The 15560-nt window shown below is 35.0% G+C and overlaps 1 protein-coding gene across 3 annotated transcripts in view; it reads right to left on the minus strand.

Moving 5' to 3' along the window:
* RSRC1 (arginine and serine rich coiled-coil 1) overlaps positions 1-15560 on the minus strand; it is a 167785-nt gene that overhangs the window by 89051 nt on the left and 63174 nt on the right. For all 3 annotated transcript variants that reach the window (XM_039363874.1, XM_039363873.1, XM_039363872.1), the window contains one exon: positions 8590-8626. In XM_039363874.1, the coding sequence (XP_039219808.1) occupies positions 8590-8626 (37 nt within the window). The remainder of the gene's footprint in view (positions 1-8589; positions 8627-15560) is intronic.

Consider the following 15560-nt stretch of genomic DNA (forward strand, 5'->3'; position numbering starts at 1 on the left):
ATTTTCATTAATGGTACATTAACCAATCACTAATTCATTATCAGTTATAAACATTAGTGTTTATGATTCAGCAGCATTAAAGCCTTCAGAAAAGTTGAGCTGCTGATGTGGTCATGGAGGAATAGAAAACCTGAAGTTTCAAAGACAAAATTACAGTGGAACATAAGAAGTAAAAATGGGAAAGTTCAGCATAGAAAAAGATGAAATGAATTGACTAAAGGAAATTTAACAGTGTGTATAAACTATAGTACAATATCCTTAAGTTCACAAGCTAGCAAAATAATATTTGAGATCATCCAATGTAGATTGGAAATCTACATGGAAAAACAGATGCCAGATGTTCAAGGTGGCTGTCAGAAAGGTCAAGGAGTAAGAGATATTTTTGCTAATGCTTGCTGGATAATTGAAAAAACCAAAAGAAGTCTGCAAGTGGTTCAGTGAGTGATATAGAAGATACAGAGAATGGCCTTGAGAGACAGATGGAAGATTCATTACTAGGGCAATAAGCAGATAAACATGACTTGAGCCCAGAACCAAAAAGAGATTGATGAAAATGCCTTTCCTCCCCTCCCCTGAAGATTAAAGAGTGAGAATAGGAAGCATATTCAAACTTGCAAGGTTCTTTTACAGTTACAGTACCCACAGTATCTATTCTAATAAAAATAGCTTTACAACCACACAGTGTCTGTTTCTTAGTCTGGTCCACCAGGGCTGAAAATTCTTCAACTGAACTGATCATTTCAATGGTGGAATGTTCTTAGCAAAATGGAAATCCAAGAACATTTCATTGTCTTCATGCAAACCTTACAGGCTAGTAAGTTAGAGTCTGAAAGGAACATGGCAAAACAGACAGGTTCCAGGGCAGAAAAAGAATGAAACAAGACTGTATATTTTCTCCTCATACAGGTAATTCTCAACTTACAACAGTTTGTTTAGTGACCATTCGAAGTTACAACTACACTGGAAAAAAGTGACTTCTGGTTGTTTTTCACACTTATAACTGTTGCAGCATGCCCACAGTCATTTGATCAAAATTCAGGTGCTTGGCAACTGACTCATATTTATGATGGTTGCAGTGTCCCGGGGTCATGTGATCACCTTTGCAACCTACTGACAAGCAAAGTCAATGGGGAAGCCAGATTCATTTAACAACTGTGTTACCAACTTAACAATTGCAATGATCCACTTAACAACTATGGCAAGAAAGGTTGTAAAGTGAGGCAAAACGCATTTAACAAATGTCTCACTTAGCAACAGAAATTCTGGGCTCAATTGTGATGTCAAGGACTACCTGTATATTCAACACTGGAAGCTTTTAAGAAGAGACTGGACAGCCATTTGTCTGAAATAGTGTAGGGTTCCTGCCGGAGCAGGGGGTTGGACTCGATGACCTCCAAGGTCCATTATTATTATTATTATTATTATTATTATTATTATTATTATTATTATTACTACTGTTGTTGTTGTTGTTGTTGTTGTTGTTGTATCTACCATGAGTTACTTTTATGCTATCATTATGCTATGATTCCCCTTCCTTATATTTTTCCCAAATTGTTTCTTCACTCAGTGTAACATTTAAAATATTTGAGTATGATGACTCAAAGTATTTATTTACCTTCATTTGAAGCTAATAACCACCTAATTGCAATGGACTTTACAAAGTATGCCAAAAACAGGAATTTCAAGGCATAATTTGGCCTACCAGACAAAACATCCAGATTAAGCATGTATAAATGAAGCTGAGTCTCAGCTGAAGCATAAGGCACAAATGGAAGAAGTGGAACCACAGTTTCACTTTCCTCCCAAAGGAAAAGAGAAAAGGTAATGAATATTGGGCCAAGCAATTACTAAAGATGCAGAAACTAGGTTATTAGGAACATGGCTTAACTTTTAGTTGTATTCCCCAATGACATCATCTAGTCTACATCTGAAAAGCAGAAGAAGAATCCAGCCACTGGGCTTTTTTCCTGTTGTTATACAATAATAAACTTGTTATCTTTAAGATGTAACTGTGATGTTCTTTCTCCTGTCAAATATGCTTAAAGAAATATTATTTATTTTCTGAAAGCAGACTCATAGGGAATTATCAGAAGCCACCTTTGGTTTCCACACATTTCAGGAAGCACAACTCTGTATGTTTCCTAAATCTATGACACAACTAGTTTTATCAGTACAAAAAAAAATAGACTGAAATAAAATATGTAAGCTTGAACTTCAAAAGAAAAAGAGAGAGTAGAATAAGATGTAAATACATTATAAAAAATAAAATCTGTAAAATTCTAATTGTGGATACACATGCCATTTTTTACTTAAGCATATTTACAATCACATATGAAATGTAGTGTAAGATTGTCATGAGTACATAAATTGAGCAATCCTAATTCTTCAAATAGCAATGATTATAAATAACTTTACTGGGAAAAATACATGAAACATACTGCTCAGGAAGAGCTTTTAGCAATCCCTGTTGGTTTTTATTGATTGACATATTACAAGGAGAATATCTGCATTGCTGAAAGGCAGCAACTATCCACAAACCAATGATGGGCTAACAAGCTATTAATGACAGTCTGCAACCCAACCCTTAAAATGGTCAGAATTCTTTCTTTGACCACAAGGACAAGTCGGTCATTATTGTAAGGCTTAAAGAGATCAAACATTCCAATCTTTAACAAAGGTTTAACAAAAATAAGGTTATGGGTGTTCAGCATTGACATTCCAACATTTACATACATGCTCAAACATTAACATTCCTGCTGATCTTAAAGTAAAAGATAACACACAGACAGACAATCGTACCACAAACCAGGAAAAAAAACCCAGAAGTAGGACTATGGGCAATCCTTGACTTATGACAGTTCATTCAGTGACTATTTGAAATTACCACAGTGCTGAACAAAGGGAATTATGACCCGACTGAAATTATGACTGAAGCAACACCCCAACAATCACATAATCAAAATTCAGATACTTGGCAGAGAGAGGATCTGAGCCTCCTGGGCATAGTGAAAAGGCCTGGGCCTACTAGATTGTAGCAGATTTCTACATACTAGTGGGCACTGAGCCTCCCAGGGTCTCTCTCACTCATTGAGGCAACCCCAGGCAACTGCTCAACAACCGAGAGTCTGTCCCAGACTACCTGTAACTCACAGAACAGAGTAGCCCGCAAAATGTAATAAGGATAAAACCATCATAGTCATCATCCCAGCAGACAAAGGTCGAACCAACCCAATACAGAAACTAGACAACCTAATTAAGAGAAACTTTAACAACCTAACCAAGAAAACTAAAAGTTAAAAAGAAAAAAAGAATGGTAATATATGAAGGCAGTGGATCCATCCTCCCACAAATCTATGGACAGCCAAAAATGCACAAGCCAATTGTCCAATTATATCATTACCAGGGACCCCAACATATAACATAGCCAAAGAACTTAACCAAAAAAGCTTGGACACTTCCAGAAGAGACTGAATATTATATCAATGCCTCATTGTAGTGCCTCCAGAAAAATCAAATAGCTAAAAATAGAAGAATAGATTTTGGTTGCATTCATTGTCACAGCACTCTTTACATCCATAGCCCAGGAACTAGTGAAAGAATTTATGGCAGCACTAGTACACAATATGCCCAGCTTAAACAAATGCACTAAGATTGAAATATCCAGAATCATGGACCTTATCAATCTCTATCTCACTACCTATTTTCAATTTGATGGGCAAATACACTATCAAATCAGAGGAACATGCATGATATCACCAAACTCAGGAATCATAGCAGAGACTTCATTTGAAGCTGACCATTTTTGATCATCCTTGCCCTTTTCTCCACCTTTTCTGATGCTATTTAAAAGATGTTCTATTCCAATTTCTTTTTTATTCTTATTTACCTCTTTTATCCAAGTAGCATTCTTGTTAAATTTCTTCGCGTTGTCCCATAGCTGTTCCCAGAATGACACTGTTTCTTCTTTGTCAGGTGTAGACTGGTAAACAGTAAACTGTCCATTGATAGATTGGAGAAACATTTCTGATTTACTGAAAATGGAGATTCTGTTATAGTGTGCAATTCAATCATCATATCTGCTGATCTTCTTGGCTTTAGCTGTTATTTGCTGCTTTATTATTTCCAATGCTTCCTTAATCTTACTTGTTTCTAGGTAATTTTTCCTGAACAGGTATTCTTTGGTCTTTTGTACTTCAGGTTTTTTCCCCCTTTCATCTCTTCTAGCTTGCTTGCATCTGGTCTTAACTTGCTGATCATAATTTCCAGCCTGATCTTCCATTCTGATGATGCACTGTTTGGCTTTTTTGTTTGTTAATTTTGCATCTCAGTATTCAGTTATAACTGCAGCTGTGCTGTACACTGACTTGTAACCATTTGTTTAGTTACTGTTTGAAGTTACAATAGCAGTGAAAAAAAGTGGCTTATGGTCATTTTTCCCATTTATGACCATTATAGGATCTCCATGGTCACATGATCAAAATTCGGCTGTTGGGCAACTGGCATGTATTTATGATGGATGCAGTGTCCCAGGGTCATGTGATCACCATTTGCATCCTTCTGACAAGCAAAATCAATGGGGAAATAAGATTCACTTAACTTTACTAATTTAACAACTGCAATGATTCACTTAACAACTGTTGGCAAGAAAGGTCATAAAATGGGGCTAAGACTCACTTAACATAGCAACAGAAATTTTGGACTTAATTGTGGTTGTAAGTCGAGGTTTATCTGTAGTTAGTTTGTTTCTTGCAGTGAGCTGGTGCTTATATTTGATATTATAGTATTGACATCTTTTTATACTTGTGCTAGCTGTTTCTTTGGAAGAAGCTTCAATGCAGCCAACCTTATTCTGTTGTTTTTGTGCTATATTACATGCTCAAACATTCTTTGTTTCAGTTCTTTTACTTTTTTAGTTAGGGAACTTTGTTCTTTCTGAGGAAAAGGCAGACAAGAGGGTGCCTGGTTTGAGAATGAATAAAATTAAATAGCTATGCTGCTGCTAACTACTTATGCCTTGCCTCTACAGTCTGAATTATTTCTGGCAAGATTTTTATTTCTTTGCTCTGGGTGGATCTTTGAATTCTTCCAATACTGCTTCTGTGAACACTTTATTTCACATTATAAATCAACAGATGATTACACAAACTGATTATAAACAACAACATAACACAATCACCAAAATGATTAGCTGAAATATTTGTAAAACAAATTGTCATGTGCCAATAATGAAAAATCGGAGGGAATATAGAGTTGAAAAAGTAATCAAAAATGAGGAGTTAAAATATTGTGGAATTTCCAAATACAAATTGATAAAGTCTTGACTCATAACACACCCAATTTAACTGTGGTTGAATTATAGTCTAACTAATTAATTCTATTAATGTATTTTCAGCAAATCTAAGATGGTTTATTTTAAAATAAACTATTTGGGAGAAAAAAATGAATCTTTTCAAGAAACTTTCATGATTGAAACCAGAAATGCTAGCTTCATAGAGAGTAACTATAAAGATACAATTGCCAATAGGCTGAAGCAGCCTAGAGAAGAATTAAATTAATACCACAGAGAAGCTATACCAAAGGTAGCTGAGCCTGATCGAAACAAGCTGAATGAATGAATTTGCCCAGTAGAGTATATTTTTTAAGCTAGAGGTGAAAAAAGAAGTTCCTGAATAGAAACATGAAAGGAAGAAATAGCTGTCAAATAAACCTTTAAGGAAGACAGAGTACTTTTTTTTTTTTTCAAATCAGCAGGAATAAGAAGACCCCTGGTAGAGAACAGATACTCAGATTCAAAATTTGGAAGAGGTTATTAAAAGTGTTCCTCTTATAATATGAACATAATGTTAACAGCTTTCTGGATGGATAAAGCACTTCCTGAACCATTAGAGAAATCTTTATCAAATTCCTCAGGTGATCAGTAGGAATTTGTCTATCTCCAGATGCAATAGACCGAGACAGCAGATCTACTGTTGTTATCATGACAAGCAATGAAACTATCCAAGGAAGAAATGAATCAAATTTATGAACTGTAGCTGCCACAGCACCAAGTAGATGGCAGATATTATTGCAAAAATTCTTGTAATGAAATAAATTGATGGGAACAAACAGAACAATACAGGTAGTATACTGTTCATCTATGACAATTTGAGGCTATTATGGCACTGAATGAATGGTGATTACAATCAGTTCTTGGAGTTCTACTTGTCCCAGTACTTCCATGGGCAGGTAATCACGATCTGGATGCTTGGCAACTGGTTTGTACTTACAATGGACTGCAGACCCCAGTGTCACACGATAGCTATTTGCAACTTTCCTGCTGGCTTCCCCTGAAAATCAATGCAGAAGCCAAGAAGGAAAGTTGTAAGTTGTTGAGTAAGTCATCACCATCTATGTATTTCCCCCCTAGCTCCACTGTATTATGCATCCCCATGCATTGCCCCTCATATTGCATCTTCAAACACTCTCCAACCTATGCCACCTCTCTGATGCACTCTCACATACCCTCCCCATATGGTTTCTCTTGTGTATCTCCTCACAAATCCTCACTATGCTTCTCCCTTATTCCCCTGCACATTTGACAGCAGCTACTTAAATGCTTGCCAGCCTGGGACTCTCAACTTCTTGCCAACTTCTCCATTGACTTTGATTGTGGGAAGACAGCAGGAAGTTGCCTCACCTAACAACCATGGTATTCAGTTATCAATGGCAACTGAGACTGCAAAGATTGCCATTGCTATAAAAATATTGCTTGGTGATAGAAATTCCGGTCCCCTGTTGTTAAGCTAAGGACTAACTGTTTACATAACCATCTGCAAACAAATGAATAATCATGCAGCCCCAGATATATTACTGATCAACTGCCATATTGTTCATTAACAATTTCTATAGACTGAAGAAGTCTACCTAAGAAGTTTCCATCAAGAGGAAGTACATCAAAATATCTACATCTTTTGAGCACTCACTCGTGTGTGCAAATCAATACTAGATTCAATTTATTGGTGAAAGTACTAGGAGCTAATTTAACAGAGATATTATCAGGATATCTTAAGGCTGATTTAGCCAGCTTTTCTGGAGAATGGAGCTGACTGACAGACTCAAACTGCTACAGCAGGAAGCTACAGTAGGAAGCTTAGAATTACTAGTCTAATAAGAATTTCAGGGAGCCCCATAAAAAAGAGTTTGAGTGATGTTCCAAGACACTGGGAAGTCTAAGAAAGTCCCAATACTTACAAGGAGCATTGCATATGTATGTTCAGAGGTAAGAAAATATATCTGTGCATGTACTGAAGACACAAATTGTTATTACTGTTGCTGTTTTTTATTTTGGTCAACTCAAGGCAGCAAACATATCTAATACTCTTGCCTTTTTTCCTCAGCAAGACCTAGAAGTTGGCTGCAATACATACTTAACATGAACCAGTTATCTCACAGGTTTTTGGAAAGGAAAATGCTGTTCTTCTGATTACAATCATATCTTCTTCTCCTATTATATATCCAGATCATCTACACTGACCTACCTACCTTCCCTAGATTGTTTCATAAATGGAACTCTGTGTGAAGTTATTTGGATTGGGATCGTTTCTAAAATTAAACAGATCTATTAACCTGACAGCACTGTGTTTACTGTTAAGCATTTCATGAATCACAGTCTGGTTTGGAGGCATCACTGCTTCAGACAAGAAGGCTGTGCAGAGAGTGGTGAGAATGGCCGAAAAGATCATTGGCAGTTCGCTCCCTCCCATCCAGGACATAGCACAGAAGCGCTGCTTGAGCAGAGCCCGTAAGATTATCTGGAACACTACACATCCTCTTCACGACCTGTTTTCCTTGTTACCTTCTGGGAGGAGGCTTCGTGGTATCCGAAGCAGAACATCCAGATTCAGCCAGAGTTTAATTCCATACAGCATTAACCTTACAAACTCTCAAGCTTCCTCCTTCCGTTATATATTCAAGATGGACAATATTTAATATTTATTGCTATGTATGTGTAGGGATGTGGGTCTATACATATGTTGTTCATAGTATGTTTAGGTGTATGTCATGTATGTGTTTCACTTTGAGAGCGGGCAACTAAATTTCATTTTTGATGTGTGCCACTGTGCCCACAGTATAAAAATGACAATAAAGGTTATCTTATCTTATCTTGTCTTAACACATCATTTAAATGATGAGTAATTCATGCTATATTGAGAAAGCCCATATTGCATTTAAAAACTATCAAAGTAATGAAATGTATAAGCAATACATGAATGTGTGTTTCAAAACAGAAGTTTGTTATTTTCACATCTAGATATGCCAGAAAAATAACAATGAAGAACAACTTTTAGTTTATAATTAAGGCAATCATCAATCCAAAGATTATAATCCTTTTTATTTCATCTCCACATCAAAAAATTTTAAAAAATTAAAATCCCTTGAAACATAAGATAAATGAAAATGTAAGTGCTTCACACATAATAACAGTAAGCTGACCCTCTGGGAAATAGTTGGCTTTCTCAATTCAAGTGATTCAAAGCTCATTCAGAACTGTTCATTTAGAATGCAGATATCAAAGTTGATGCAAATATTCAAGAGAAAATTAGAGCTTACCAGATGTTCTAATCCAGTTTTGATGTTTCCAGCATCTCTGAAATAGAAGAACAAAAATTCTAAACAATTATTAATCGTTGGTATACAATTATTCATGTTGAACTTCAAAAGTTATAATGATCTGTCCTTTTGTTTAGTTTGTTTTAATATCTGAAGCTATATAATTGAATAAAATCTAAATGCATCCTCTAGTATAATTCCAAAATGTCTTTACCATAAATCTAAAACATAAAATGAATATGAATATATAACAGAATAAGAATGTGAATGCATATGATTGCTGATAGTTGCTAAATTTTAAATCACTTTATTAAAACCAGAATGTATATACCATTTATAAAAAGAAATGTTTTCAATTATGTGCAAAGCTCAAATTCTCCAACTGAGAAATATTCAACTGTTTATTCTCCCAGGAATAAGAAAATTGTTTCTATGTAAAAAAGTATGATATTAACATCTAAACAAAGTTGACTAATAGCACATGATTAAAAAATTCAGCTGATTCATCTAACTTCAGAATGATGCGGATTTAGGAGAAACAATATACAGTACACAACAAACAAAAATAAAAAGTTGTAGTCAATTTGTTCAATATTCTATGATCAATTCACAGGGCACTAAATCTATCGAGAAAGAAGATGATGACTCAAATTTTGTGTCAGTAGATCCAATATAAATCATTGATAACTTAAATCATAGCTAACTTGCATCACTGTTTCATATCTATCTCTAATCATCCTACAAATCAGCAATCTCTTCAGGATCATAATGCCCATGAATAAATTTATACAACAAAACTCATATACTGCCAGAAATCCTTGTTTATAAAAAGCAAAAATTCATTTGTATTTCTGGCAATAAAAAATACACTTATGATAAACCAGTGCTTTTATTTCTCTATCATCACATGCATTAAACATTTTAGCAATTCAATTAAGCCAGGGGCCAAATTATTTTAGAATTTAAATTTATTTTCCATGCAATGAAAATAGACTTCAACCAATCTTTTATTTCTTATTTTTTTATTGGTTTGTGGTTTTTCAAACAGAATATTATCAGATTGCAATTTTTCTATATTATTTCCTTACTATTCAGATTTTTAAAAAATATGAATTACATTCATCTTTGTATTTTTCTCTAATAAACAAACTATAATCTAATATAACCCTTTCTTAAAGGTGCATTATAAAATAAAGGAAATTCAGAAATTATATATTGGTTTGACCTTAGTGCAGGAAAGGAGGCTGGTTCAAAAAAAATGTTTATTTTTTTTTTCACTTTTCAACAGGTGATTTTGTGGAACTGTGAAATAATAAAACAAGACTATGTGCAAAACATATCCTACTTTTAATCAAAATGATATTGTATAAGTTAGAGAAAAATAATATTTTCCTGGACTGTAAATTAGACTACTAACCAACTGCCTGTAGGCATTAATGTGGTAAAACACACATTGTGATATTGTTAATGCAAACTCTGCCCCTTTCATACTTGTGTGTGATATTAAACCTAGTATTGATGATGTTATCTAGTTGGGTAATGAAACATCTGCAAGAAAGCAACCAGGTTCAGCGAGCACCAAGGACTCCTCATTTCAACCCTGAGCTACAAATATTTTCTTCTATTGGTACCAATCAACCGTGTAAGAACTCAGTCACGGTAAGGAAGAAGCTCTCCAAAGAGACTTTCCTGACACTTTTTATAATCTTTTCCAAAATTTTATGAATGTTATCATTAAATTTTTGACATTCAGAATCATTAGATCAGTTTTAAAACTTTAAAACTTACATTTTTCTGTGGTTTATAATATTGTATTTCATATATTTATTGTAATCTATCCAGAGCATTACATGGCCAATATAAATATACTAATTGAATCTATAACTGACCTAAAGTGACTTACCAGATGCTCAGCTGGTTTGATGGATCTCTGTCTCTAAGTGATAATTTGGTCTACACATATATCAAGTAAATAAGTTTTGGATGCAGTCAAAGGACAATTCTGAGTAAAAGCTATAAAAATGAAGAATTTCTACATAAAAGTTGTATTATGATAGGAAGAATTTCCAGAGATAGCATTGAAATATTTATTTTACTTTGCTTGTAAAATGGTGAGCAACTAGGTGTTGACAGAATCTTCAGGGATTTATAGTCACAATAAATTATCATAATAAAATTCTTGCATTTGGGTATTTTTAATGTTCACATTACTAATAACAATTATAAAACTAATTATATACAAAATCTCTAAATAGTAATTGCTTAAACCCTTGAATGCATTTTGAAAATCTATTTTCAATCATTTCCATATATATCTTACTCATATTTTTTCAGATTTGAAATGTGCTAAACATCTATTCCTGTTAAGCTATGTTTTAAAAAAATAATCCCACACAGAAAAAAATAGTCTCATGAAACATGTAGAATAATAATCAAAATTTGCTATACCACATCATACATTATTAAAAGAAAACTGAAATCCTCTATTTATATTGGAGCTGAAGGTCATAATGAACTTAATTGCTAGGAAGCAGAACCCAGGTCACTGACACACAAAGCTTCTTGCTAATGGTATCAAATTTGTTCTCTTTAGTGGTCTGTCTCCTATGCTGTGCTTGTCACAACTTCATCAATATTTGCACAACTGTTTCTGCTCTGTGCTGAAAGCAGACTTAATTCAATTATAGATCTTAAAAGTGATAAAATGGTCCTGAAGTGGAAACGGGAAAGATATTATTGGCAAATGAATAAAGATCTGTATTGAACTAACACACGAGAGTATAGAAGATTTAAAAAAAAAAAAAAATCATTCCCTGTCTTAAGTCTTCTGGGAACAGTGAGTTTTCCTTTCCCCCATGCAGCACATTGATTTCTGAATTAGACTGCAATATTAAATAATTAATATACTTGCCATGATTGATGTTTTGCATTAGTTGAATATTAGGTTATCAATCAAAATCCACTTGGTTTAATGTAATAATATTGAAAAAGTGTCACTGTCTGTTCATCCAATTTGTAGTTGAAGGAGCACAGATAGTAATATTGGAATAACAGAAGGTTCTGAGGCAGGAAGTGCTCTAGATGAACATACTGTATATAAGGCCAACATTAGGAAACTAACAGTGACTTTGGGCCAGTTATTCTCTCTCAGCCCAACTCACTTCAAAGGGTCATTGTTGAGGGACTTACACTGAGGAAAGAGTATTGTTTGCTGCGTTGAGTTTATAAAAAATAATACAGGGGGATTAAAAATGTAAAAAAAAAATCTATATCTAACTATTTCATGGCACTCATCATTTTCAGTACAATTTTCTTTCAACTCTGAGATTTATCATGCAGTAAGATCTTGTCATACAGGTGGTCTTTACTTAATGACTCTTCACTTAGCAACTGTCCCAAGTTACAACTAACCCAAAAAAAGATATTTACAACCCAGATCCAAAGCTCTGATGGCTGCCCCTCCAATAATAATTTATTATTTTATTTAAAATACAATTAAATGAAAGAATTAACTCAGTAATAATAAATATAAGGAAAAAAGGGCTCCATTTGCCAAAACTGGGGTTATACATAATAAATAATTTATGTCTATAAAATAATCATTATTATCCAAGAACAAATAAAAGTATTTTCTGCTTCTGATGAAGTAGCACAGGTAGTCCTTGCTTAATGACCATTCATTAAGTAACCGTTCAAAGTTATAACAGTGCTGGACGAATGACAGTTATGACTGGTCCTTGAAGTTATGGCTATTGCAATGCTCCCATGGTCATGTGACTTAAGTTCTTGAAATTTAGCAGCCCACCCACATTTTTGACTACAACATGTGTTTCAACTCTCCCACCTGTCTATCTCCCCCATCTCTGCCCTTTTGGCCACCCTGCATTCCACCACCTCCATACCTCTAATTCCCGGCTGACCTTCACAGTCTTCTTCCTTCTGCTGCTGCTGAGGTATGTCTGGCCAAGGCAGCTGCTGCCCAATATGAAGCCTTGGGGGCAGGGGGGAGGAAGCAGAGGTGAGCACAGCAGGGTTGCAGACCCTTGTCTCCTGAAGAAGTTTGTCGTCTCATTATATATCATTTCTGAAATATTTAAATTCTATGCTAATTTCATTGTTTCTATCTTAATTTTCTATCCTTTTTAATTGGGAAACCTATTAGAATATATATACTTTTCTGTGACAACCTACCATTGAGGAAGGTGCTTGGGAGTGCATGAGTAAGGAAATGTCCCTGAAACGACAGGTCATGTGTTGTCTATTATGCTCTAAAGTTCAAGATTCTTTTCAAATTTATAATGAAAATAAGTAAATTTAATAGATTTTTGAAATTTTCAAATGGGTGTATATAGGTAATCCTTGCTTAACAACAGAAATTTGGATTGGAATTTCCCTTGCTAAGCAATGCAGTCGTAAAGCACAATGTTACATGACTGCATTGCTTTCTGAGAAATTATGAATAGGCCTATATCTATATGGAGGTATCAGAAGCTATGAAAATATTAAAACTGGCAAGGCACCAGGATCGGATGGACTACCTCAGGGGTGTCAAACTCAATTTCATTGAGGGCCGCACACCATTGCGGTTGTCCTCGGGGGGCCGGGTAGGTGTGGCCAGGATGGGCACGGCCTACTGGTTGGGCATGGCTGGAGAGGGTGTGTCTACTGGGTGGGCATGGCCAGCTCTACATCGTTCGCGTCAAGGGTGCCTTCTGGCAGAAGGGGGTGGGACCAGGGCAAGTGCCAAGGCATAGTCCACTGGAAGAGCCTGCCGAAACCTCTCCCCCGGACCTCATCAAGCTGGATATGTGAAGTAGGCGAGTGCGATTTGCTGGCCACTTCCAGGCAATGGTGCATTTCTTCATTACTCACAAAGGGTGACACCTCCACAGCATGCACCCAGGGGACGGGGCCGATGCAGCAGGGGCTGGTTCCTCGCTGTTTCCAGACGGCCTTGTGGCGCTAAGACTGAATGTGTTTCAGCATAGATGGCCACCACAAAATTGTACATTGGCTCCTGGCCGGCCTGGGCCTGGGCCAAGGCAGTGAGGGCAATTCCCTCACTATTTCCAGGATGGCTCCACGGGCCACAAGAAACCACATCGCGGGATGCATCCAGCCCCCGGGCCTTGTGTTTGACATGTCTGGACTACCTGGTTCTTATTATAAATGTTTTAAAGATTTACTTTTGCAAAAACTTCAGAAAATGACGAGTTCTGTTTTACAAGGAAGTGCAATGTCAGAATCTTGGGGAAAGACCAATATTGCATTGTTACCAAAGTGAAGACAGGATCTAACTTACACTGTAAATTATAGATAAATTTCTTTATTGAACAATGATTATAAGTTGGCCTCATTAATTTTGGAAGGTACATTAAAAGTTTTTACAAGAATTATTCATGAAGATCAATGTGGATTTTTATATAAAGACAATTAAAAATGTCAAAACTGTATTGAATATAATAGAATACTTACAACATAATGGTAAACAAACCACATTAATTTTTTTTAGATGCTGACAAAGCTTTTGACAATTTGAACTGGTCCTTGTTTAAAGTTCTGGAAAATATGGATTTTGGTGAGAATTTTCTTCATGGCATCAAGTTAATATACACATCTTTAAAGGCTCAAATTATAATCAATGAAGATTTGAGTAAATCATGTGATATTCCAAAGGGAACAAGAAGAGGTTATCCTCTATTCCTTTTTTGTTTATTTTGTTTCTTGAAGTTTTGAATAGAGATATTAGTCAAGATGAAGATAACAGGTCTAAAAATTAAAAATGAGACCTTTAAATGGAGAGCTTTTGCTAATAATTCGCTTTTGATTTTGCAGGCTTTAAGATTAATAAACAAAAAAGGAGTATGGCAAAAGAAAGCAAAGACTATATCAGAAATAATAGATGCCTTGGGTTCAATTCCAAAACATCTGGAGCACTGCTTGAATACCATCGAAATTGACAAAATCACCATCAAAATCACAATTGCAAAGGATAACTTTCTTTACTGGGAATAGCTTACATCTTGCAACTACACCTTTAACACCATTAAAAGCAACATCTATCCTTAGGAAGGATTTGACAAGTGGATAAAAATGCCAAATCCAGTCTAAACATCTGATTGACTATGTCGTCAACTATAACACTTTAAACATGTATGCCACCAAATTCTCAACAACTCTGGGCAGTTTATAAGAATCAAATGAATTACAATAATATTAATAAAACATAAAAGATAAAAATTGCAAACATACTGAAGCAAATGGTCTTAGGACCTCACTAAAGGCGAGTGAGAAGAGTCAGTTCTACTGTCTCTTGTTGGATTCCAGAGAGCTGCTAGTATGATTTTTTCTTCCATTGTTGCCCTGGAGCTATATGGCATATGTAGATGTGCCTGGTGAATGACTTGATCATACCGAAGCACCCTCTCCATCTTTGCAAAGATTGTTCATTATGGTTGTTGTGTTTGCTTATATAATTTTTATTAAGGATTTCCACAAAACTAAAAGTTAAACATGAAATAATATAGAGTAAGATTAGAAAAAAGAAAAATGTGAATGCAATACAAACAGAAAAAGAAAATATGCATAAAGAAATGACTACCGATCTTCTTTACAGCAGTTAAAAACTTGTTTTCTTTCTTCCTTTATTAAAATTACATCTCTTTCCATATTCAACCCTCTTTAATCAGTAAATACATAAATCATTGTTTCATTTTCTATTTTCAAAAAGCAAACAGTCCATAAGAGGTTCCCCATCTTTAATAAAAGTACTTGTTTTGTCTTATCCCTGATCAAACAGGTCACTTTTATCATTTCTACAAATTCCATAATTTTCGCAATCCATTCCTTTATTGTAGATATTTCAGTATTTTCCAACTTTATATATATAATAGTCTCACTGCAGTTATCTTATACAAACCAAATCTTCTATAAGTTTTTTCTAATTGGGTATCCATTAGTCCCATATATAC

This window comes from Crotalus tigris, unplaced genomic scaffold, assembly GCF_016545835.1.
Source record: "Crotalus tigris isolate CLP2741 ecotype Arizona unplaced genomic scaffold, ASM1654583v1 scf7180000019608.391392, whole genome shotgun sequence".
NCBI classification, from domain to species: domain Eukaryota; kingdom Metazoa; phylum Chordata; class Lepidosauria; order Squamata; family Viperidae; genus Crotalus; species Crotalus tigris.